Consider the following 24520-nt stretch of genomic DNA (forward strand, 5'->3'; position numbering starts at 1 on the left):
TTTTAATAAATAAACAACTTTCAAGAAAATTGCGTTTATTACGGTATAACTATATTTTGATAGGTATCGGCATTATAATTTCTAATGTGCAATAGAGAACACTTTATCTATTCATTGAAAAGTTTTTAACTTCCCATATACACCTACCTACGTCACGTATTCATCGATAAAAAAAGAAAGATGAATGACTATGATGTGTAGACGACATAGTCGAAGTCGCAGTTTGTGGTAGATGCCACATATTATGAGAGGTCGACCCAGCAATGGGTGAAATCGGGCTGTGGACGACGATGATGACTAAAAGCCCTAAAGCAGAAGTTTGTCAAAATAATAAGAATACCTCGTTTATACATTTTAAAAAGTTGAAAACAGAACAAAATTTTTAGAGCAACGTATTTTCTGTTTAGTCCCGCATATTATGATTTTTGTGTCAAACTCATTATGTTAATGGTTAAATTCGTATATAAAATAAGTCGATGTAACATTGACTGACGTACGACGACATGAGGAGAATGTGCGCTTGTGAAAGTTGTGTAATATGTAATATCGTACATTTGAGTCAATTACGACAAAAATCTCAAATGGTGGCAGGACAGGAACGACATTGCAGCAAACTTTGATGTAAGTACATTATACCTACAGATGAAAACAAATTGTTTTCGATGAATAATCGTGAATAAAACTTACTGCCGTATCTAGCAACCTAAGCCGCTTTGATATCATCCCCATTGACCCTTGAGGTGCTCAAACGCGTGTCGACTGTCGGTGCCCAGGCATTAACCTTCCAATTTAGACTCGATGGCACTCACGCGAATTGACAACATTATACATCAGAAATATACTCTATCTATACTATAATAAAGTTTAAAATGCAAACGTTGAAAGTGTGCAAAGATATACAAAAATTTTAAAAGATTTGGTTAGATGAATAGAAATCAAAAAGTGGATATCAATTTTGACAATTTGATTTTAAGGTTCAAAATTGCTTATTGAAGTTAAGGATCGTATTCTTAAAGAAATATTATCAAATTGTAAACGACGTGGAAAGTATTCGCTATGTTAAATCTCTCGAATGTTAACATGGGGAAAACCTTTCAATTATTTTTTTCGTGGTCAGCGAGGGTCGTTATGGCTTTTTCGTTCTTTTGTGTAAAATGTTTGAGAGGTCATTATTAGGAGATCTTCTAATTGTGAAGACGCCTTTAAGTACAATTTTATTATTTGTGAAATGTTTCAAGTGTTTTTTATATAATATTTAGACGTTGAAAAGAAAAAAGAATGAAACATAATCGAGGACCGCCGTTTGTCTTTTGTTTTCGCCCTGATCCCCTTCGATATCCATCTATATTTACTCTTTGGCAGACTTGGCTTGGCAAAAGGCATAAAGCACTGGTAGTGTTTTTTTAATGATACTCGTATAGTACATTACTGCAGGGGCCGGGAAGTAAGGGATTGCTGGACGAGTAGATATGAGTTACAAGGACGAGCGCCAGTGAGGCCTTGTATTAATACGAGTCAAGCAATCCCCGTTCCCGCCGACGCATGTATAGAATTTTTCTCAAACAATACGAGGAAATAATAAAAGACTAAACAGAGGAACACGTATAATAGAAAAAGTAAAAAAATAATAATTAACATAAAAATAAGAATTGCTAAAAGAAAATGTTATTGTTTTTCCAGGCACATTAAACAGTAGTCTGCTGAACTTCTGATGATGTGTTTGATTGTGTATCTATTACTGTATTTTCTCCTCTCACTAGCACTCATTTTCGCCACCAAAACGCGCAACAACGCAAAAATCTATTAACGCCATTTTCTTTTTCTTTTAGGTAAGCGGTACAGGTAGGTATTTTTAATTCTCGCAGTTATGAACACAGGGCAGTTGGCTGTATGAGTTTATCTTTTGCCTGTTTACATAGTTCGTTACTAGTAGATAGATTTAAAAATTTAGAGAAGAGAACAGTAATGGTCTATCCACACGTATCCGGGCCGTGGCCGGACTGGGCCGGACGGGACTGACCCGCAGTTCATACAAACTAGCACGCCCCAGTCACGTTTCAGGCACGGCCCTGATGTGTGTGGATAGTCCTAAATGAATTTTCATACTTACTTTGCAGGCCTTGGCCGGGAAGAAATCGCGTGGTTCATAAATGACAAACTTTCCGTGTTCGTTTTTTGAAAGTTGTTTGAGAAAAGTTTCCTTTTTCAGTTTCATTTATCAAAATGTGATTGAAGTTTTAAAGAATAAATAACATTAAAATTATTAATACAAATTCGAACCGACGTCTTCTAGCAAACCGTGCCAGACGATATACCAACTAAGTTTTATTGAATATCAATTCAATAAAAATTTAAAATAAATATTTTTTTTTATAGTCATTAGACATAGTATTAATACGAGGAATTCAATAAACTAGCTGTTGTCGACAGTCGTCTTGACAAAGCGATCCTCAGTGGTTCTTATTGATCTTCTCGGGGAAATCTGCCTTACGAATGAAAGAAAGAAACGTTTGAATGAGTAGTAGAGTTCAATCAATGTGACGCTTTCAAGAGCAATTTGCTTACATTGAAGTTTAAATGTATACAAACTGTTTGTGTAAATAGTTTTATACAATAGTAACTCGTCGTCATGGATGATGTAAAAAGAAATTTAATATTACGAAATAAAATAAAGGAATTGACAAAACATTAAATAAAAATCTCAAACTAAAAATAAAACTCAATATTTCATTAAAAGCAACCCTTCAGCTCGAATTGAAAGCTCCGGTTATTACACCACTTTATACAATGAACACCCAGGTTGCATCCGCTGACCTCAAGTGGGCACAAATGCGAATTCGCATTAGTGCGAGCGAGACAGACATACGTTTAAAGTGTCACTTGAAATATAAATGGTATCGTATTTGAATAGAGATGGAGGGTATGTTTTGACATGAGTGGGAAAGAGACGGAAGGTGGATAGTTGCGCTCGAGTGGTAGCAAGATAGTGACCGCGCCATTATAGGGTTATTTATAATGTTAGGATTGAAATGTTGAGTCACGACTTCTCTTTGAGAGCATCTTTAGCGGGACTGTTCACCAAGTAGGTACGTTAATGATCTTTTCCATGAGATCTATGTTCAGCGGCGAACTGTTAGAAACTGGTGTGTGCACATGTATATGTAAACACTCGGCGATCGCGTTTGTTATTAGACTCTGTAACAAAACCTGAGGTTTTTTCCTATTTACCTACATCATATTTGCTTAGAAGCTACTGCTCCTGGCGGAGCTATACTGCGCTTCTTGTGAAAGAGTTCGTCCAGGGAACTAGGTAATGCCTCCTTAATTATTTCTGCAGCGAAGCAGTAATCTCAGCGTTACTGTGTTCCGGTTTTGAAGGGTAGTGCTGGTGAAGTTACAGGCACATGGGACTTGTCAAGTTAAATGTCAGGGTGTCGGGCGCAGTGGCAGTGCCCCTCAGATCTTTGCGATTTAAAGCTCTGAGTGGCACTGCTAATGTTATGGACAGGCGTGTAGCGTATCATCAGGCTCACGTCATGTTCGTCCCGTCATTTGAAATTATAAAAAAAAATTACATCATACAAAATTATTTTCGGCGTCAGAGGAACTCTACACGTTTTCCGGCGGGTGCGAACGATTTTCGACATGCAATGCATGTTTAATCTACTACACATTTACAAATATATGTATGGTCATAGTACACGCCGCCACAGAGATTCCAATCCCAGACTTCTCAATAAAGAGATACATTTTGACTTTGACTCTTCCGTTACGCTACCGCCGCACAAACAGAAAAACCAAACAGATAACCACATAGAGATTAACCATTGAACAAATGACGATCAATGAGATCATATTACAATGACTGTATATTCCACAAATGTGATCAAATTGTTTTCCAATAGCCCTCAAGATGAGGCCAAATTGTAATTGTGACAAAGCTGTGACATTCGATACGTGTCACATTTGGTCCCATTATAGGATTACCTATGTTCGCTAAACTTGTACAAAAAATGCCATATTTGCCAATGGCATTGTGTTATCGGGAGTTCGCCACAATCATCAAAAAATCATTGCTCTTCTGATGATTATGGTCAATCTTTTTTAACTCTCACAAGACATAGTAAGTTTTCACATTATTAAGTTTCTTTGATGAACCTACCTATATATTTATTCTATTTAAAACTCTTCAACAGTAAAATAAGCAACAAAGGATGTTATTCTGGAAACACGCGAAATAATTCGATTATGAACACGACGACTAATTGAGCGGAAACGTCCATTGTGCTCGACTCGGGTCGAACGGTTTTTATGCGATTCGGGGAAACGACCCGGAAGATACTTTTATTATTTACAAATTGCGTAAACAAGAGCATTTACGCTTTAAAATAAACTTGAAGCCACTCACATATTTTTGATAATAACAAAGTGTCAAATATAAAATATAAATAGGCAAAACAATTTTCGTGGACAATATTTTTTTAAAACGACACGTGCTGCTGGCTCTTACCAAATGCAAATAGCCAGTACCGATTACATTATGTAACATTATCCTGTAATAAAGCCAATGGTCTTACTATTCCAGAATAATAATATTGTAACACGGCAGCTGGCAATTGACGATATTGTCTCTTAAACTAAGTGAACCTGTATCTTATGAAACAGTGATTCGATCTAATTCCCTTTATTTATTCCTCTTTTTTTAATTCCTTGTTTGAATCATGTTGCAAAATAGTGTGCAATCACAACGGCTTATGAAAGGGAAACAACAAATTGAAAATCAGATATTTTTTTGCCTTCCCTTATAATAATGAGTATGTGTGTGTGTACATATGTATGTTCTTTTGTGGTACTAAATGACGAGACACACCCGTCAGGCGTTTAATGCTAGCGACACGCCTGTCCATAGTACTTCCAGTGCCCCTCAGAGCTTCATATCGCAAAGATCTACTACTACGCTACCACTGCGCCCGTTACCCAGAAACATACGTTGATAAGTCTCGTGTATCTATTATTCACCAGCACCGGAACCGGAACGTAGTAATGCTCATGTTATTACTTAGCAGCAGAAAGTACTTCCTTGGACGAACCCTTTCACAAAGATCGCTACTGCTACAGTGTGTGTATGTGTGTGCGTGTTTGTGAGTATGTGCGCGCGAGTGATAAGAAGTAGTTAATTAATATTTATTTTATTTAGAAAAAATTGAACAAGACCGTGAATAAGTATTAGATAAAGAACGTGCATGTTGTAAAAATTTTGCGCATTATGCAATAGTTAAAAAACTAAAATTGACAAAATCGTTTACTCAAGAACGTTAAAAACTGCTGCACGTAAGTCCTTAAGCTAATGTACATTTGCTCAACAGTTATTTCATTAAAACACTAATCGTGTAGTTTAAAAAAAACACAAATCAAATAATACTGCGTATTGACACGATCTCCGAATGTGATTGCCAAACATTACAATCGTATAGAGCAATTAGAAAGGCCGTGACGAATGACGGTCGATCGACAAATTGCGAGGGTGCTCGTAATTAATCTCAAATAGAGCGAGTGAAACGGGTGGTTTGAGAATACGCCCCCGCGGCGGGAAGCCATTCTATTCATAGGGTTTGACCTATTGATGGAGTTTTAATTTTTATAACAGATGAATGCGTCGTGCTAGTTGCAAATTGCTTCCCATATAATTTTTTTTTATTATTATTATTGATGAAACACCTTTGTGATAATCACAGGGACTTTGTGGTTTAGCACTGTGAGTGGTCGGAGGTAAGACTGGTAAGACTCCCGGTCGAACCAAAGTTACGAAACAACTTTTTTACGAACGAAGTCTGAATTTTTTTATGATATCAAGTCGTACGCCTGATGGTAAGCTAAACACCTGTCCATAACAGTTGCAGTGCCACTCAGAGCTTTAAATCGAATAAATCTGAGGGCACTGCTTTGTACAGAAAATTGAAGAATTTCGTTACTCTATATTACTAATCTTCATTATGAACACTGTTGGCCACAGGTTTTGTAATACCTAGGGACAGGACGAACAAGATGTGTGGCTGGTGATAAGCGACACACCTGTCCATAACAGTTGCAGTGCCACTCAGCTTCAAATAACAAAGGTCTTACGCGCGATATTATGAGACGCGGATTTTAAATAATTGTAAAAGAGGAGGGCAATCTATTTCATTTCTCAGGTCAAGATTTGTGAAGATAAGTGTCAAAAACAGCCAGTTTATTTATATTCCCCGTGTTAATGTTATGTCTGTCATAACATTCTTCATAACGGAAATCACATTTTTGTAATTAACGCATTGTGATGCCGAACATAAGAATGTTAATTTCTTTTATTGGTGCGCCTGATAGTAAGAGACAGCCCTGTTCGTAGCAGTAGCAGCACTGCGCCCGTCACCCTGAGACATAAGTTGACATGTTCCATGTACCTGTAATTTCATCAGCACCCTTACCCTTCAAAACTGGTACCCCGTAATGTCAACATTACTATTTGACGGTAGAAATAGAAAGGTGGCAGTACTTCCTAGGACGAACTCTTACTACTGCTACTGACTCTCTTCTAAGGAGAGAGTTTAGACCGCCATACTGGCTTTCACACGTTTTCTAAAGGTAGTGATCCTTCTTCGATATGTAGGTTTCATTCCGATGTTTCACTTCACCGTTACCGAGAGGTACAGCTACTAAACACACAAGCGCTATAGATGTATTCGAGAAAAATAACTCCAATGGCACTTCCAGCACTACCACTTAAAAATCAATTTCGTCCAATTTGTTTCCCAGAACTGGAGACTCAACCTTTACACCGCCATAGCCATTGTCTTTCACTAATCTCCGGCTCATGCAAAAGATAAAAATCATAAAAGTAGTTATAAAAGACACAATATTGTCCACAGGAGTCCACCACGAACAGCGTGTGTCGGCAACGCATGCCGACACGGACTGCCAGCGTTGCAATATCCATGGCGCTGGGGTGCAAGTCACGGAAAACCAACTAACACCTTTGGAAAACAGAAGAAAGAATCTCTCTTTTTCTCTGTCTCTATTAGTACAGTACATCTATCATGGGCAGAGCACGGTATAGGTAGAATAACTTTATGAATACACAACTGACGACTAAAACCTGATATTCTACTCTTTATAAAGTAAAACCACATAGTGCATGACCATACGTTAAAAGAGCTTTTATCACATGAAAGTGGTAACAATAATACGAATTACGTGGAACCAATTATGCATAAGTGAAATTTTATAATCTTTAGTATAAAACGGTTTATTTGTAGAATCTCTAAACCTCGCTCCTGAAAAGTTATCATTTGGCAGATGTGGCCTTATTAGTCGAAGAGTGAATCATAAACCAGAATTATTGTATTGGATTTTGTTCAATATTTTTATGTGTTTTAATTTAAAAGCAATTATTTCACTCCGTGTCAGTGATTTAGAAAGAGTTGCATTAAAAGTAAAGTTTTGATTTTTTGTCTTTTCAGAGAAAGGTAGTATCCACTCTATGTATATTACTTCAATTTTAAATAAGTATACTTTTGTACGAAATTAAACTATTTTTTCGTTTGTTTTCGCGATTGTTACACATAGGAAATGAAACTATTTTTCCGGATTTAAATCGCGTACATTTGTTTTTTCAAAGAATTCAACGTTTCGCGCCGTACACAGGTCACGGCTGACTGAGATGGTAAAGTCATCAATCAGTTATGTCTAATATTAATGCGAATCATTTTGTTATTTGCTATAGTTACAAAACATTGGTTTGTTTCAAATGCGTCTTGTTAGTGACAGTTTTCGTGCTCAATTCTGTTTGGAGATTGGAACCTAATCAATATATAATAAAACGTAATAAGTAAAAAGTATTAAGTAGTAAGTAGTAAAAAGTATTAAGTTCATCAACCTTTCTTTCGTAACCGTGTCGAATCTTAAAATACTTTGTTAAAAGAAAATCATTGCACTTTCTACATGTTTTTTTGTATTTAGTAGGACGTATTGAAATTTGTACTTTACACGCATTTGCAATTTCAAAAAGTAACAGTGTATACCTACATACCGGTATATTCTGTAATCTGTGATACCGGTGACTGGGTGTTTCTAATCGGTTAAAGAAGAACACTTGTACGTACAAAGGTTTAGGCGTTCGTTAGTGCGGCTGTTTTTCACCTCGACTTCTAATTGGTATCGGCTGAATTTGTGCTCCATAAAGAACATTTACTTAACCCTATACTTCATGGATCAACAAAAAAATAATGGATTTTGGGACACCGTTTACTTTCTCCTTCTAGGAGCGCGCGCTCGGTAATGGGACGTATGATACACATATTAAAAAACAAAAATTATTATAATAAAAGAGAACACAAACCCTATAAGATTTCTTAAGCTTCCAATCGCTTCGCTTACGTGACTTAATCCTCGACCCAGCCGCCGCGGCCGGAATGCGAGACGGAGTCGTCGGGCGGCGCGCAAAATGTTATGGCCACATTATACTTGCGACTTGTCGATATTGAACGGTCCGCCCTCGGTCCATTACAGTCACCCTCTTTATCGACCTCCGTTCGCTGCGATCCTGGCATATCTCGTTCGCTTCCTCCACTCGCATAAGCGCCACATAAATTTGTGTTGTTACTAAATAAATAAACCCTCATTCACCACACAAATGCACATGTATAATTATTTTTATAATAGGTACCAAGTGACGGGATGAACAAGTCGTGCACCTGTTGGCAAGCGACACGCCTATCCATAACAGTAGCAGTGCCACTCAGAGCTTTACATCGCAACGATCTGGGGGCACAGCCACTGCGCCAGCCACCTCGAGACATAAGTTGTCAAATCCCATGAGCCTGTAATGTCATCAGTACCATTTCCCTTCCAAACCGGCACGCAGTGATGCTCACATTCCTGCTTCACGGCAGACATATGTAGCTAAGGTGACAGTGCTTCCCTTGACGAACTCTTCCACAAGGAGCCCTGTTGCTACCAAAAGTTTATAGAACATTTGCACGTAGGTAAATACTCATGACTCACTTCTACTCTACATGTGATTTCTACTACTATACCGATGGCTTTCTGGAATAGGATCGTATTTCAAAAACACCTAATCCATTACGAGGAGGATTTAAAAAAGAACTTAGACGTATTTGGCGTGCATACTATCACAATGTCGTTACTTGAACATTTTAACCAATGAAAAGTTCGGTGTCCTATCCACAATAAAATATAAACGCCTTCTGAATACCGCTGTGTAACAAGCCCAAAACCATTTAGAGTTGAGCTACTTACTATTCTTGAAAAGAAACGATATGTGAATTAAAATTATAGAATCAGCATATTGCTGTTTTTCAGCCTCCGCGTGTACTCTCGGTCGGACGTCGTCGAAACTAAACCACCAAATAAAATGTGTACAACAATCAAACAAACCAACGTTTCAGGCTCTATTTAGGTCACACGGTCACGGGAGACTGAGAGTTTTCAGTTGCAATATGAAGGAATCGCGAAAACTTTACAAGTCAACATTAAACTTAATTATTTTTCCCTGACTTATAACATCCATCCTTTCCATACGGCAGAGCTGTCGAAGTATTCCCTTTTGTATTCTAGTCACTATATTATTCTTCAAAACCATATTCTTTTATGTAGGTAATAAACAACAATAATAAATACTTGTTTCATTTCTCCCACAATAAATTATTAAAAGTAACGGAATAGGCTCAAATGTTTGTGAGAGACGGGAGTCCAACCTCTACTCTCTAAACTCTACCTCCTGGATGAGCAAAATTATTATGCACAAATGTGATTAGGGAGTACATTAACAAATCAAATTTTACAAATAAACAAGTAGATGTAGAAAAAACAAGCAAGTAAATAATTAGATGAAAACAACGAATCGCTTCTGTGATTTATACAGCCGTCAGAAATTAAAAGGAACCTTTCGAACTGGAAGATATAACACAACTTTTATAGAAATCATACAAAGCAAATAATTTCTATATAAGCCGATATTACAAACACTTTAATAACTGTTTTGCAAAGCGAGCGAACCGAGACTCGGAAAATTCGTATTAATTAAGAAAACGACTTTTTAAAATGTTTCTTTGAACCGACGCCAGTGAAAGGAAGTAAAAGAGGCTCATAAAAAGCGACACATTTGCAAAGCGGCTAAAGGCTAGTTGGGCTATAGTAGCTGTAACTTTGTACAACGTGCAGTTATACAGCTTAAAGGGAGTGAATTTAAACTGCAGACTTTTCATTTCATCAAATGCAGGTAGGTATACAACTTTGGTTAAGAATATTACGTAAGGAAAAAAACTGTGGACATATTAATTTGTGCTTACTGCTCAGGTCACTTACTTTTCTAACCTGATCATCAAAATGTGCCGAAGTTGCATAAAATAACTACAAAATGATAATTAACTTTATTGTATGTCACGATATTTCACCGCCATGATATTCAATTATTTTTGTGAAATTACTCCACAAGTTTGTTATAATTATTAATACAAAGATCGAACACTTAGGAAAAATTCTTGCTGCTGCATGTGCTAGCTGTAAAGGTATCTGGCTGAATGTAGAAATAGATTTCTTATAGATGGCGCTACGGCAGCAAAAAATCGTTAAAAACCAAAAACAAAGATGTGCAACAAGCACATAGAAAAGACGTAAGGTCTGCTGGATCGTTCCGTGGCTTAGTAGGCGTAGCGTCTGGTACGATTTGCTTGAAGACTAGTTCCAGCCGATCGAAGGAATTTTTTTAAGTGTTCGATCTGCGTATTATTTTTTTTTGTAACATTAAGTGACGGGACGAACAAGTCGTGCGCCTGATGGTTATCAACACGCCTGTCCATAACAGTTACAGTGCCACTCTGAGCTTTAAATTGCAAAGATCTGAGAGGCACTACCACTGCGCCCGTTACCCTGAGACATAAGTTGACAAGTCCCATGTGCCTGCAATTTCACCAGCACCCTTACCCTTCAAAACCAGAACACTGTAATGCTGACATTACTGCTTGGCGGCAGAAATAGGTAAGGTGGCAGTACTTCCCTGGACGAACTCTTTCACAAGGAGCAGTAGAACATAATTATACAAAAGATAATTAACACGAATGTAACGCGCACACACTCGACACGATCTCCTAAATCCCACTTCTTCTTTATCTTCTTTGTTTGTCAATGCTTTGATTTCCGATTCGTTTGTGACACAAAGGCATTACCTGTAAGAATGCTTTTGGGATCATTGTATAATGCGCCCTGCGGCATAAAAAATGTTTCATTTTTCATGCAATAATTTACACACTATAGTCATGCGGTTATTTAAAATTTAAATATCAAAATGTGTACCAGTTACAGTTACGTATATTCTTTAAATCCAAATCCAGATATCATGTCATCGCACTCACTGACGAAAATTGAGAAGGAAAAAGGTACGTTGCACCTTCCCCGGGTACAGTTGTTTTCACCAACTCTACGCAATAGGGTGAAACGAGAGAAACGGCAAATGCTGGCAACAAAACAATGTCAACCTGCAAGGTGGCAATACAAGCGACGCGAGATTTCCGCTTTCTTTACAACTTTTTACTTTCACGGTGTTGCCTGCTTTGCGTGCGCTAGTGCGGCTAAAGTGTTGAGTAGTTTGGATATCGACAAAGTTGCAAAACATTATCAGATCGATCGCACCTTATTTACATCATTCATATCTTGTTCCTTGTAGAAAAATTACTTACTATTTTTTTGCTTACTTAAAAATTGTACTTCAAAAACAATCACAGTACGATTCTATCATGAAATCAAATATTCATGTGTCTGCAATTTGTTTTTGCAATATATACTGTTCAGAAATTTTGATTAGTTGAAGGTGCTATCGATGCAATGGTTCAACTTTTTAACGGCTCTATAAAAAATTTAGATTCTTAATACCGGGACGACTCGACGACACGGGGGCGACTCGGCAACGGCGCGGAGTGCAACATTTTACACTTTGCTCACTGGTAATTGGCGCACCGAGTCGGAAAACTGTGGGTTTTTACTTTTTATTCCTTTTACCTTTCCAAATTCAGCTTTTTAATGAAACCTTTTGCTTATTCTCGAGTTGCTCAGTTCGGGTTTAATTAGACGATTGGATTCGAGGAAATTGCAACAGGAAAATATGTAGCCGAAGTAATATAAGTTACGAAATGTAAGTAGTATAAGGTATGAAAAATCGAAATGTGGAACCGATGGACTCGTAAATGTTCATACAATCAGGTTCTATCACTACTGTTACGTTTAGAAATATCTTTTCAAGTTTTTTTAGCGTGAATTGTAAAACAAAATTGTATGGCTAAAAGCAAATTAGAGAAAAACGAAATTTAAAATTATTGAAGAACAGCGAAAAAAAGAATCATAGATAAAAAAATATTTTCAATGGCTCTATCGTTTTCGTTCAGTATCTTCAATTTTTGACAATTTCTTATTTTGTTTCAAGGAAGAATATAGGAAAAATATTCGGAAAAACATTTCGTTTTTTGAAAAATATGATTATTTCAAAATTGCAATTTTTCCATGACCCAACACTATTTATCACTGAAATGAACGTTACGAACACGCTTTGATGTTAGAGCAACACCGTTAATTTCTGACCCAAATACATCAAAAGTCTTATATAAGTACAAGCAATTCGCGTTATTTCCACGACACATACATCTGTTTGGCTAGGCATATCTATGCCTAATAAGGAGTTTCCCAGAGAGCCTGTAGGAAATGTGTTCATTTGCGAGCGGAAGCGCATTCGTCGCAGCCACGGCCGCCGCCGGCGAATACGTGCAAAGACGTGACTCTTGGGGAAGTGTTTCTACCCTTTCTTATCTAATACGAACTAATGTGCATTGTATAGAGATACTTAATTCCTTGATCTAAGTAATTAGTCCTTGCAGCAACGCGTTCTGAATACTTATCGATTAACCTAGTTGTCAAAGAAAACGCTCGTTCGAAAGCATCAAGCAAATTTGTGTATTTGGTGGAAGGTATGCTAGTCTTGTCATTAGAGGTTGAAAAAGATCGTAAGAGAGATCGAGAAAGGACATTACAGTCCTATAACAGCATATGACTATCTAGCTATTCTAGAAAGTCATATGCTGTTATATGGCCTATCTCAAAATTAACTAATTCATCAAGGGAATAGTTTAGAAACAACTGAATCGTTGTAAAATGCAAACCCGACGAATTATACACCAGTCCATGTTTGCACTTGATGACCAATAAAAAGCTATAAGATTTAGATTGACTATTGTGCCACTATTTTTGAAAAACAGCGATATGTAGACTTAATCTTTTAACTTTGACATTTACTTTACACTTTACTTTTGCATCAGATGTCTAGCACGTATCAGGATCTCTATTTAAACGAAATTTTAAAAAAATAATTTAATAATATCAATGTCAATGCAAAAATAATGTCAGCCTGTAATTGAATTATTGTCATTACATTTTGTATTCTTAAATGTTTATTATAAGTATAAACTTTCTTAATTCTAAGTGATACAAGCAGACACCTTGAAACTACATGTTTCCCACCGGCTTGCCTAAAATTTTCCACACATTATTAAATATTGAAATGAAATGAAATGAAATGAAAATCTTTATTTCAGACACTAATTATACATAGGTATCACAGATCCATAATGTGTCAGTACTTCTTAGAAACGATATTATTAAAATGTGAAATGTTTTTTTTATTTACATGAATGGACTTCAATGCACAAGAATTGAGCTGTACACCCAAAATATCACAAATATTTAAACTAATTCACTGCTTTATTAAATTTGTGTGTAGAATAACTTAACCAATGAAATGAAGTGTACTAGTATCTTGTGTGCCAATAAATATCGCGTTTAAGTGTCACCAAGGCGCCACTTTTTGTTTAGGGTCGGTGTTTTTTGCTCTGCTCCGGACTTACCAACGACGATTTTCACGTCTCGCCACTGATAGGTACCTACTGTTGATTAATTTTTTTAAGTTTATCGTGTCACCTCTAGCGTGTCTTGAAGAGCTTGCTATCTAGCAACGAGGGCGCTTCTTGTACTCTGTCTTTTGTCTGTTTTTATTTCTATGTTCTGTTTTATTATTGTTCTGTTTGTTTCTATTTATTCTTGTATGCAATATAGAGTATTTGTATTACATTGTACTTATATAATTTTAAATCGATGGCGCCACAATAATAACATAAGTAAACAATAAAATAGTTAGACAGGGTAAGACAGAATTAAAATCTAAAATAGCCTTCCTATATAAATTAGAAAGAGAGCTGCCTCATTAATAAGTCGTATCCGTTGCGGCACGAATGAGATTCTGCGCGTTATGGCTGGTAGAGTGGATTGCCCGATCATGCTACATTGCATTAAACTGTATTTAAAACCATGTCGATGAATTATTTGATATTTAATTTAATTTGTTTAATTATTCTATGTTTTTAAGTTGCCTTTTGCTTTATTTAAATTTGTTTTATTGAATTATCTAAGCTAATATTATAACTGTAAAATATGGACTGTAGTTGTCTAAGAATAAATGATTTTTGATTTTTGATTTGATAAATAAGTGAATCAGTAGACTCCGCACAAGTTGTCTATAAGTCAAAGTCAAAGTCAAAAGATTATTTATTCCATAGGTAAAATAAATTTACACTTGAAAACGTCACATTTAAGCTACTGCTCGTTCACTACGCTGACCTCCCTGAGATCCCTTTTCAAATAAACTTAAATGCTATGGAATATACTTTGAATCAAATTTGTGTGGATTCTGGAGCCATGTCGTCTTTCCATACATCTTTATCTAACACGTAGTCTTCAATTTTGTAATATGATTTTTCGATCAAAATATTTTTAATGTAGTTTTTAAACTTAGGAAATGATAAACTTAATATATGCTCCGGAATCTTATTGTAAAAACGTATACAGTTCCCCATAAAAGAGTTGTTTACCTTGGTTAAACGAAATCGTGGTACCATGAGTTTGGACTTAGCTCTAAGGTTAATATTATGGATATCTTCTTTCTTATTGAAATTATGCATATTTTTACGGGCATATATGTGATGCCACAGTCATGATACCAGTCTCCTTAAACTTTTCTCTGAGAGAAACCCGAGAGCCTAGACGGTACACAGAACGAATCGCTCGTTTTTGCAATACAAATATGGTTTGAATATCTGCCGCTTTACCCCACATGAGAATCCCCTAGGACATTATACTATGGAAGTAACTAAAGTAAACTAGTCTAGCAGTACTAACATCAGTAAGCTCACGTATTCTGCGGACCGCGTATGCAGCGGAGCTTAATCTGCTGGCCAGGGAAGATATATGTGGAAACCATTGAAGTTTACTGTCTAAGGTCACTCCCAAGAAGACTGCTTTATTAACAAGGTCTAACTTTTCTCCGTTTATTTCTATGCTTGGACTAGTCGATTTTACGTTAGGTAATTCAAATTTAACACATTTTGTCTTTTTGGCATTAAGCAATAAATTGTTAGCATTAAACCAATAAACTGCGTTAGAGAGGGTATCATTAATATGGTCGTAGTTAATGTCATGTCTGTCTGTTTTAAAAATCAAGGACGTGTCATCAGCAAACAACACTATTTCGCAATGGTTCTTAACAAAGAATGGCAATGGAAAATGACCATTCATATAAATCAGAAATAAGAAAGGCGCAAGTATTGAGCCCTGCGGAACACCCATTTTTACCGGAGAACCCAAAGAGTCACACCATTTATGTCTACTTTCTGAATTCTACCGTTGAGATATGACGAGACAAATTTGGACGCCTTGCCATTTACACCGTAATGTTCCAGCTTCCTAATAAGAGTAATATGATCAACGCAATCAAATGCCTTTGAGAGGTCACAGAAAACACTAATAGCGTTCTGGGACCTTTCCCAAGCATCAAAGATCGCTAGTCGATCTACCACTAGTAAACCCGTATTGTTCACTATGAAAAATATGATTCCTACCGAAATAGGACAGTAATTGAGTCAGCATAACCTTTTCGAGTATTTTACTTAAAGCTGGTAAAATTGAAATGGGCCTATAGTTGCTAGGATCAAATTTCCTACCGCTTTTGAATAAGGAAATAACCTTGCTGTATTTCATTAAATCGGGAAAAACACCCTCGTCATCGCACCTATTGAAAGCTACAGCTAACTGTGGGGAAATTAGATCAATAACTGAGTCTATAAGTTTAGTTGATATGCCCCAGAGATCTTCAGTTTTTTTAACATATATTGATTTAAAAGGTTTTATGATGTCTTGTGGATTAACATGAGGGAAATTAAATAAACTGCCACAAACGTTAACATTTTCCTTTAGGAGATCAATAGCAAGTCTTCGACATGCAAGACATTCGATACCTACCCAAATTATTAAAAAAACTAGCTACACAAATTAAGTCCCAATTTTCTTGACAAACTATTTTGTTACGCTACGGCTAAAAAGTCATTGAAAAACCAAATACAAACATCCGACATAAAAGCACATAGAAAAATTCATGAGGTCCGCTAGTTCGTTCCGTGGCTTTGTTGGCATAGCGTCTGGCACGGTTTGCTAGAAGACGTCGGTTCGAATCCGGCCGGATCGAAGGATTTTTTTCTGAGTGTTCGATCTTTGTATTAATAATTATAACAAACTATTTTGTGTTATGAAAAATGTATTACGAGTATCGTATAAACATTTTGACGTAAAAGGATGGGTGTTTTAATTACGATAAAATTTCGTTTGCTGTGCCCGTCGCTTTATGCTCAGATCAAAGTCATAGTGTTCTGCAATACTGCGTTACTGTACAGAGGCATCGACGTGTTGAGAACAGATCGAATAATGACTATCCGCATACCTTTATTTCAGTTGTTAAAATAATTGCAATCAAAAAGTGGTCAATTTCACCTGAAGCACTTACCGGGCGAGTCGTCGGACATGTCGGGGTAGTGCGGCTGCGGCGGCTGGCCAGCATACAACATACTCAGCTCCCGCGCCTCGTTCTCCTCCTGCGCCTGCTGCCTCCGCAGCGCCACCTTCAAGAAAACACTACACTTGAAGGAGTTGCAACGGCGAAAAGACTTTCAAAGTCAAACCATGACTTACAATGCACCTCTCATGGAAGAATGGCATAAGTAACTCTATCGATTAATATTGTCGACAGAGTTACAAGAATTGGGGAGGATGAGTAACATTTTTGACGTAACTTCACTTACGCCATTCTTCCATGAGGGGTGCGCAAGTGTTCAGACGGACGTTAGCATCTACGAGTTTGAATTCACTGGGATCGCGCCGCATAGATGCGGTTTCGGCAGCACTTCTGGTGTGTTATGATAAGCTGAGTGTTATTGTAGGTACGTTACTAGGGAGCCACTGATGTGTTACCTGCGCCGCCATGACGCGCTGCCGTTCGGCGATGAGCGTGCACTTGGCGCACACGCAGTCGCGCCAGCGGCAGTATCGCTTGTGGCCCTTCAACGCCGACACCACGCCGTGGTTGCGGCACCGCGCGCATTTCGGCGTGCGCTGGAACAAACATCCATTCTAAGTGGAACCAAACCTGTCTCGTGTTGGTGATGTTTTCGCAGATGGTTCGAAATATATTAACCTTAGGTATGGCCACGTGGATCATTGAGAGCAAGACAATTAAGTAAATAACGTAGATTTTTATTCAATATCTGATTATTTTTTGTGAAATTACTCCAGCACTTTGTTATAATGATTAATACAAACGTCGAATCCAAAATTCCTTCGACGCAACAAGATTCTACCATCTGAGCTACAGACCGAGTCAGCAGACCTCGCGGAAATTCTTTAAGTGTTTGTTACAGATCTCTTATATTGGAGTTTTTCATAACAAACACTTAGGGTCGTATTCTAGAACTCTATTCAATGCTCAAGTCAGGATTGCACTGGCAACACAAGCACTGGAAATACGACCCTAATGGCAGGGACTTGAGTATGATTTCGAGTGCTTTAAACCATACTCAGATCCTGACTTGAGCATTGAGTAGAGTTCTAGAATACGACCCTTAGAGAATTCGTAAGATATACTTAACATTTAATCTAATCAGGTAAGAGAACCACTATTCGTAAGTATCGAGACATTTTATATTAATATCAAAATAACGCCATACATCCTCAATATCAACAGACAAATTTCACTAAATAGGTAACCTAAATATCAGTCTATTGGGCCTAAATTGAGTGATTTTGAAATCTCTGTTAATACCTATAGACACATTTCATTTTTAAACCGGTGGTAGCCCAGAGAAGGAACGGTCGCTTCTCAATTGAGAGGTAGACGTTTCGAATCCTTGTGACGGCTTAATTATAAATTTATGGCTATAATTTTGATGTTGCTTGCCATGAAACCTGCATGTCAGAGAAGATTCACAACCCTCGGAAACTGTGTGAAATGCTGCCCACGTTGGGCTATTGTGGCAGACTATAACCTCTCTCTATAAACTCTCTTCTTAGAGGAGACCCGTGGCCCGCAGTGGGACGTATGAAGAATTGTCGATGATGACGAATATCTCCTTTATATTATTTTTCATTGGTAACACTAAAATCAAAAACTCTCAATACTTTTGATCGAAATTAATGTAACGAAATACGTCAATTTATAACATTTTTTATTTTACCATAATTTTTCATCTTGATATCATTCGCGAGTGACGCCGAGATCTCTATTGTCTCCTACCACTTGTTCTACCTCGAGCGCTTAAGAGCGACTTATATAAGTCAGGAAATCCAAAGCCTTATTTGTTTACGTCATTTCTCTACAGTTTATACATATCTGTATATACATATATACCTACCACACGATAATCGACTCACAGAGACAGACTCGCCCACAGAGTTACAAATAGCAGTAATTTTTTTTTACACCAAGTGACGGGAGGACCACAAGCCGTGCGCCTGCTGGTAAGCGACACGCCTAACCTAAAAAATAATGCTCACATGACCTACTGCTTGGCTGCTGAAATTGGTAAGGTGGCAGTACTTCCCTGGACGAACCCTTTCACAAGGAACTCTAGTGTTACTAATTTATTTGTTACTTACTTATTATCAATTACTTACTAATACTGTTTCCTTAATGCACATTTCTATTTCCTCTTATTCAAATTAAATTATTCATATTATATAAAATTTAACCCCTAATTATCTATTTTTTTAAATTAAATTCACTTCCTGGTTTCCTCTAAACACCCTAGTTTGATAAAATATTACAAAACGTCCCCCAAGCCGTATTTATAACATTATTAGATTACATTTGTTACCAAAAACCCATATTGCTATTAGGGTATCATGTTACAATGCCCTACAATGTTTTCAAATACGAAACCCGCATATTACCTACTGCATTCAAATTACAATGAATAACTTTTGTGATGTGATAATGTTTATTATACACGTGACATTCACTGTTAAGGGTGTTGCAAATAAAGCATTGCGAAAATTTGCACCCTTTGTGCAATAACGCCATATCTGCAAAATGGTAACTTTTCAGGACAGAGCTTTAAAGATTGTATGAACATAATTAGTCGATGTCTTTTTTATACTTACCTAAATAAGAGAATTATAAATCTTCACAAGTATTTCAAAAACCTGCCCACAAGCCCTGCGCTCCCTGTCGACATCGTCATCATCTTTAAGGCAAGAATATGTCCGAGGTATTTAAATGGAGACATCTGTTTTACACTCATAATTATTATTTAAGTATTAATTAATTATTTAGTATTATTATTATGACTTTCAAATTGCAAGCAGTAAGCAATTGTAGCGTACATCAAAAAACAATTGGTGCAAATTGCACGGCATTTAGAAAGAGATAGTCGATGGGTACCTAGAATATATTATGGACATACCGAAAACAACATCTATACATTTTTTTATATAGGTATCCCTATATACCTGGACACATAATTCGAGCTACCTTGCATTTTCAGGATTAAATGTCGTAAATGTAAACAATGTTTGTTAGTAAATAAATAGTAAATGTTTGTAAATAAATTATTATTATTATTATTATTATTATTATTATTAGGTATTATTAGGAAATGAAACTATTTTTCGGGATTTTAATCGCGTATATTTGTTTTTTCAAACAAACCGACGTTTTGGGCCCTTTACAGGTCCCATGGTCACGGTTAACTGGGACCTGTAAATAAACAAACATACGCGATTTAAATTCGGAAAAATAGTTCATTTCCTATGTGTAACAATCGCGAAAACCCAAGCACGCGAAATGTTTGTTAGACCTATACTAAACGTCGTTTCCATAAGTCTGGGTTGATAATCTGAATTTGTAAAAGTGGGGAATTTTTTTTTCTATGGTAACAATATTTTTGTATTCTAACGCTTTAGGAATAAAAATGCAAGGCTAATAATTATGAAAAAAAAAACAAAAATTTTAACCTATTTTTAATACAAAACGCTCAACAAACTCTGCTTTAATATTGCAATTACAGTGTGTAACGTTGAGATTTACAAAGTTTCGTAATACTATTACTTAGAAAACGTAATTAAAAGGTGATTTGAGATTAGGCGAAGGCAACCGCTCATAATGGAAAAACTGTCAACCTGACTGGATATAAAAATTATTTATAATGATTACATTATGCATTATTATACAGGCTATCTGTTAAGAAATTGACAGTAACAAATCCTGACAGGCAAACTCAATCGAAAGCAACAACCTGTGTGACAAAAGAATCTAGGATTTCATTTCAACCGGCTTCGCGGAAGTAACACTGATTACGTATTATAATCACACGGTTCAAAATTAAATATGTACAATTTTCTTTAAAAACTTAATTTTAAAAATGACCTACCATCTCCACAGTTGAACATAGGTCTACAATAATTATCTATACTCCATTACCGCCGTCCGAGCCGTCGGCAGATTGCACTTGGGACGCAACTCTATAAACTGCTTGTGTATCTAAAAATGCCCTATCCCATAATAAATAAGATAATGTAAAACATATGTTATGAAGAGCGGTGTTAAAAAGTAAAAAAGTAAATTATTCATAAGCAAGTTTTCTAAACTTAGGTATCATTTCCATGTGCCATATTCTTTACTTCATTAAAATTTCTTCTGCTTGAATGTGTTTTGTTGTCGTCGTTAAACGATTGAAAAGCTGTGGTTGAAATGCGAGTACCTACTTGAATTTTGATGAAAATATCTATAAGTTGCTTTGTAGAACCTGGCTCTTTTACTAACCACCATAAATTAAATAAGGACATGTGCTTGCTTTTCCCATTCTCTAATTTTCTAAAATATGCTTTTATGAAAAACAGAACACATACTAATTTTTGTACCTGGTATCTCTCGGAAGCCCTGAGGAAGAAAGGCGGCAGCGCGGCAAGTACAGGGTGCTGCACCAGCTGAGACACGTCCACTCCGTTTGGTAGAGACATCTTGTCCAAAAACACAACAACAATCCGAACAATTTCTAAACACCCCTAGAACTTGGTAACATTGTCATTAAAAAGTGGCAACACAAAAAACTTTCGAATTCAAAAAAAGAAAATTGTAAAAGTTCGAATGTCAAAGTCCCGTTTTCCAAAATTGGAACGCGTTTGAACAGTTCACCGTTCCGCGTCGAGTTGTTAACAACACTGTTGCTTCATTTTGAGCAACCGCCGTGACAGTTGCGGCGGCAGCGCCCGCCGCCGTCGCCGCCGCCGGCGGGAAAGGGACGCAGCGAGTGCGAAAGCGACACTGTATTCAACCTGCAGCTGTCTCGTTCACACTATAGTGTTAACTGTATATGTTGTATCATCCGGTTATATAAAATGTTGTCAGCTGAGAGTGCGAAATGAACCAATGGGAAAGCTCGCCGGCCCCGCCCCCACTTGCTGATTGGTCCTCGCCAATGCTGAAACTTAATTTATAAAGGTGACTTTTTTGAGAACTCGCTTCACAAAGCTCTATTGAAGGCATAAAAACACAATTATGTTTATTCGCGCCGAGAATTCAGCTCTTTTAGTATTTATTGTTGGTCTTTGTTTAATTGTTTAGCGAGTGCGGTCTCAATGCGAGAGAACGACTCGAGAGGCAACATAATGCGTGTTCGGCGAGCGTTATTCCATAATGAGATCGAAAGTTCCGATACGATATTGTTGGTCATTTCAGGGTTCTATCTTTTAATCATCGTGACGGGAACTTCTCGTGGCGTCCGAACACAAATATGAATTCATTTTATCACTGAGACAAAAACATGTCAGGCCGATCGTCGGTTTGCATGATGAATTAAAATGCAAACGTCCTTTTATTTTTAATTTTTATCATACTTAATATGGTAATAATCTCGATATTGAATTTAGATTCGTCGCCAGACAAAGAAGGAAGAAAAACGTTAACAGCTCAGCGTCTTCATTCGAAATTGGAATTAAATTCAAATGTCGAACGGGCGGAAGGTGCTTCCAAATTGAAATATTTCAATTTGGTTGTGGAGGGAATTCGATTTAAATTACAATACGGGCGCAGGCGGCGGCGGGGACGGGCGGTGGCTGCGCGGGGGGTGTAATTATTAGTAGTCAATGTATAACTGAATGTCTGCGCGTATTGTCAGCCTTGCTGATCCGCCGATAAAGGGGGACCGCTTTCTTCAAGGGTTAGATAAACTAACATTTATTTTCTTGCTAACCAAACAAAATGAAAAATTGCGGAACACATAATGGTTATAGATAGGTATAGCTAAAACGACTATAAATTGGTGTGGCAACTTTGCTTATATTTTGAGCCAGCAACAAACTTGTACAAGATAATAATATTATGTCGGTGGTACCTATTTGTTAAACTCTGGGAACACTGCAGTGTTCCTGCCAAGGCGAGGATCAGCATTCTCTGGAATCCTCTCTCCGTCGAATATTGGTAGGTACCTAGGTGTCTATCCTCATTTCCGTCCAAATTTAAATTGTAAGAATCAGACAGGAACTTGAGCGCAATACCTACTACCAAAAGAAAATCTGAATACTTCATTCTTATTCTTTTTTTTACTCCTCGCGGTTAGCTTTCCAGGCCACGAAAATATCTGGACGCTTTTCACTTTACATAAGAAGCCAAGTTTTATATCTAAATTTAATCTTCCTTTATAGCATCCAGGTGTCAAAGCTGAGGAGGGTGAGGCGAGGTGGCGCGGGGCGGGGAGAGAGCGAGGCGCAAATGAGAATTCCGCAGCGACGATCAATTCGCGAAATGTGAACATTTCGCAAACGTCTCAACTTGTTGCTAGGGTTGACATTAATTAATTATGTGATTGTCGATAGACACCTACCACAATCAGACTATTTGCTTCCTGTATTATGCATATTTAAGGACCATGAGTCCATGATCTCAAGTTGTTTCAAGTTTAAAAATATACCTACCGTCAATATCTAGATTTTAGTTTCTAGCTCAAATACATTTTAATTATGATACTTCTTGAAAGTAAGCTGATGCAGCAGATATCTATACCACCAATTCGTCGTTGTTGTTGTTAGCAGCCCAGTGCTAACTTAACCAGACGAACCGATATAATTATTATGACAATTTACTGCTCTCGTGTTGAATTTAGTCTTTTATCAGCCTGCAGAAATTGTATTGAAATGAATATTTTTTTCTGTATTGTGTGCGTTAAATGTCGATAAAACACGTAGCAGCTCTATTCGGAGCGTGGGACCGAATATCTTCGCAAGCGTTAAAATGAAATGTTCGCAATTTGAATATCGTTCCTGCCCCCTCCTCCCGGCGCACACCCCCCCACCGCCCGCGACCGCCAGATGTCTTTGAGGGACTTAGCTCGTAAACTCGGTTGATAATTTAATTTTATCAAAAAAGCTTCAAATAAATTACTCCAGTATTAAGTACTGTTTCATATTTAGGTCACACAAATAGCACACAAACAAACACTCATTCCTTCGGTATCATATTGATTTTTGGTACCTATAATAAAGCCATATGTTATCATACGTAGGAAGTGCTCTTTCCACATGAAAAATATATATATACTTCTTGAAACAATTTCTGTTAGGACCTAATAATAACGCGCAAAAAAAAATTATCAACTAATTTCGTTTGTAAAATTCCGAAACCTCTCTCCTGAAAAGTTGTCATTTTGCAGATCCAAGGGTGTGAATTATTTCTTAAAACCGAGGGCGAATAGGGATTATTATACCTAGGTATCACCAATACCTAATATAACTTAAAAAATGTTTGAAATGACGAGTGGCGACTCACTCTCTCTCTCTCTCTCTCTCTCGACAGGACCTGGTATCAGTGTCGTGGGCAACTGCTGTATTTGCGCTGAGCTAACGTCTTTTCATTGCCATGACTTTTAAAACTCATTTTTAAAAGCCAATCCTTTTTAACTATTTTTATTTATTAGTTTTTAAAAATAACTTTTTTACTAAATATTTTTATTATTTCGCTATTTTCTTTCACACATGTAGTACACCTATTAGGTCTCTTGGTAAGTAGCTTTTATTGAAATTTAAGAGTTACTCTAAAACTTGATCCACATTGAGG

General features: G+C 37.0%; 1 protein-coding gene across 1 annotated transcript in view; it reads right to left on the minus strand.

Annotated features, from left to right (window-relative positions):
* LOC113238623 (doublesex- and mab-3-related transcription factor A2) overlaps positions 1–21697 on the minus strand; it is a 32785-nt gene extending 11088 nt beyond the window's left edge. Inside the window, exons 1-3 of the mRNA XM_026475450.1 lie at positions 21331–21697; positions 17389–17529; positions 16925–17039 (exon numbers count right to left, since the gene is read on the minus strand). Coding sequence (XP_026331235.1) covers positions 16925–17039; positions 17389–17529; positions 21331–21429 — 355 coding nt within the window. The 5' untranslated portion in view covers positions 21430–21697. The remainder of the gene's footprint in view (positions 1–16924; positions 17040–17388; positions 17530–21330) is intronic.
* Positions 21698–24520: the final 2823 nt, after the last annotated feature.

The sequence above is a fragment of the Hyposmocoma kahamanoa genome, unplaced genomic scaffold, assembly GCF_003589595.1.
Source record: "Hyposmocoma kahamanoa isolate Upper Pololo Valley unplaced genomic scaffold, ASM358959v1 97, whole genome shotgun sequence".
Lineage (NCBI taxonomy): Eukaryota > Metazoa > Arthropoda > Insecta > Lepidoptera > Cosmopterigidae > Hyposmocoma > Hyposmocoma kahamanoa.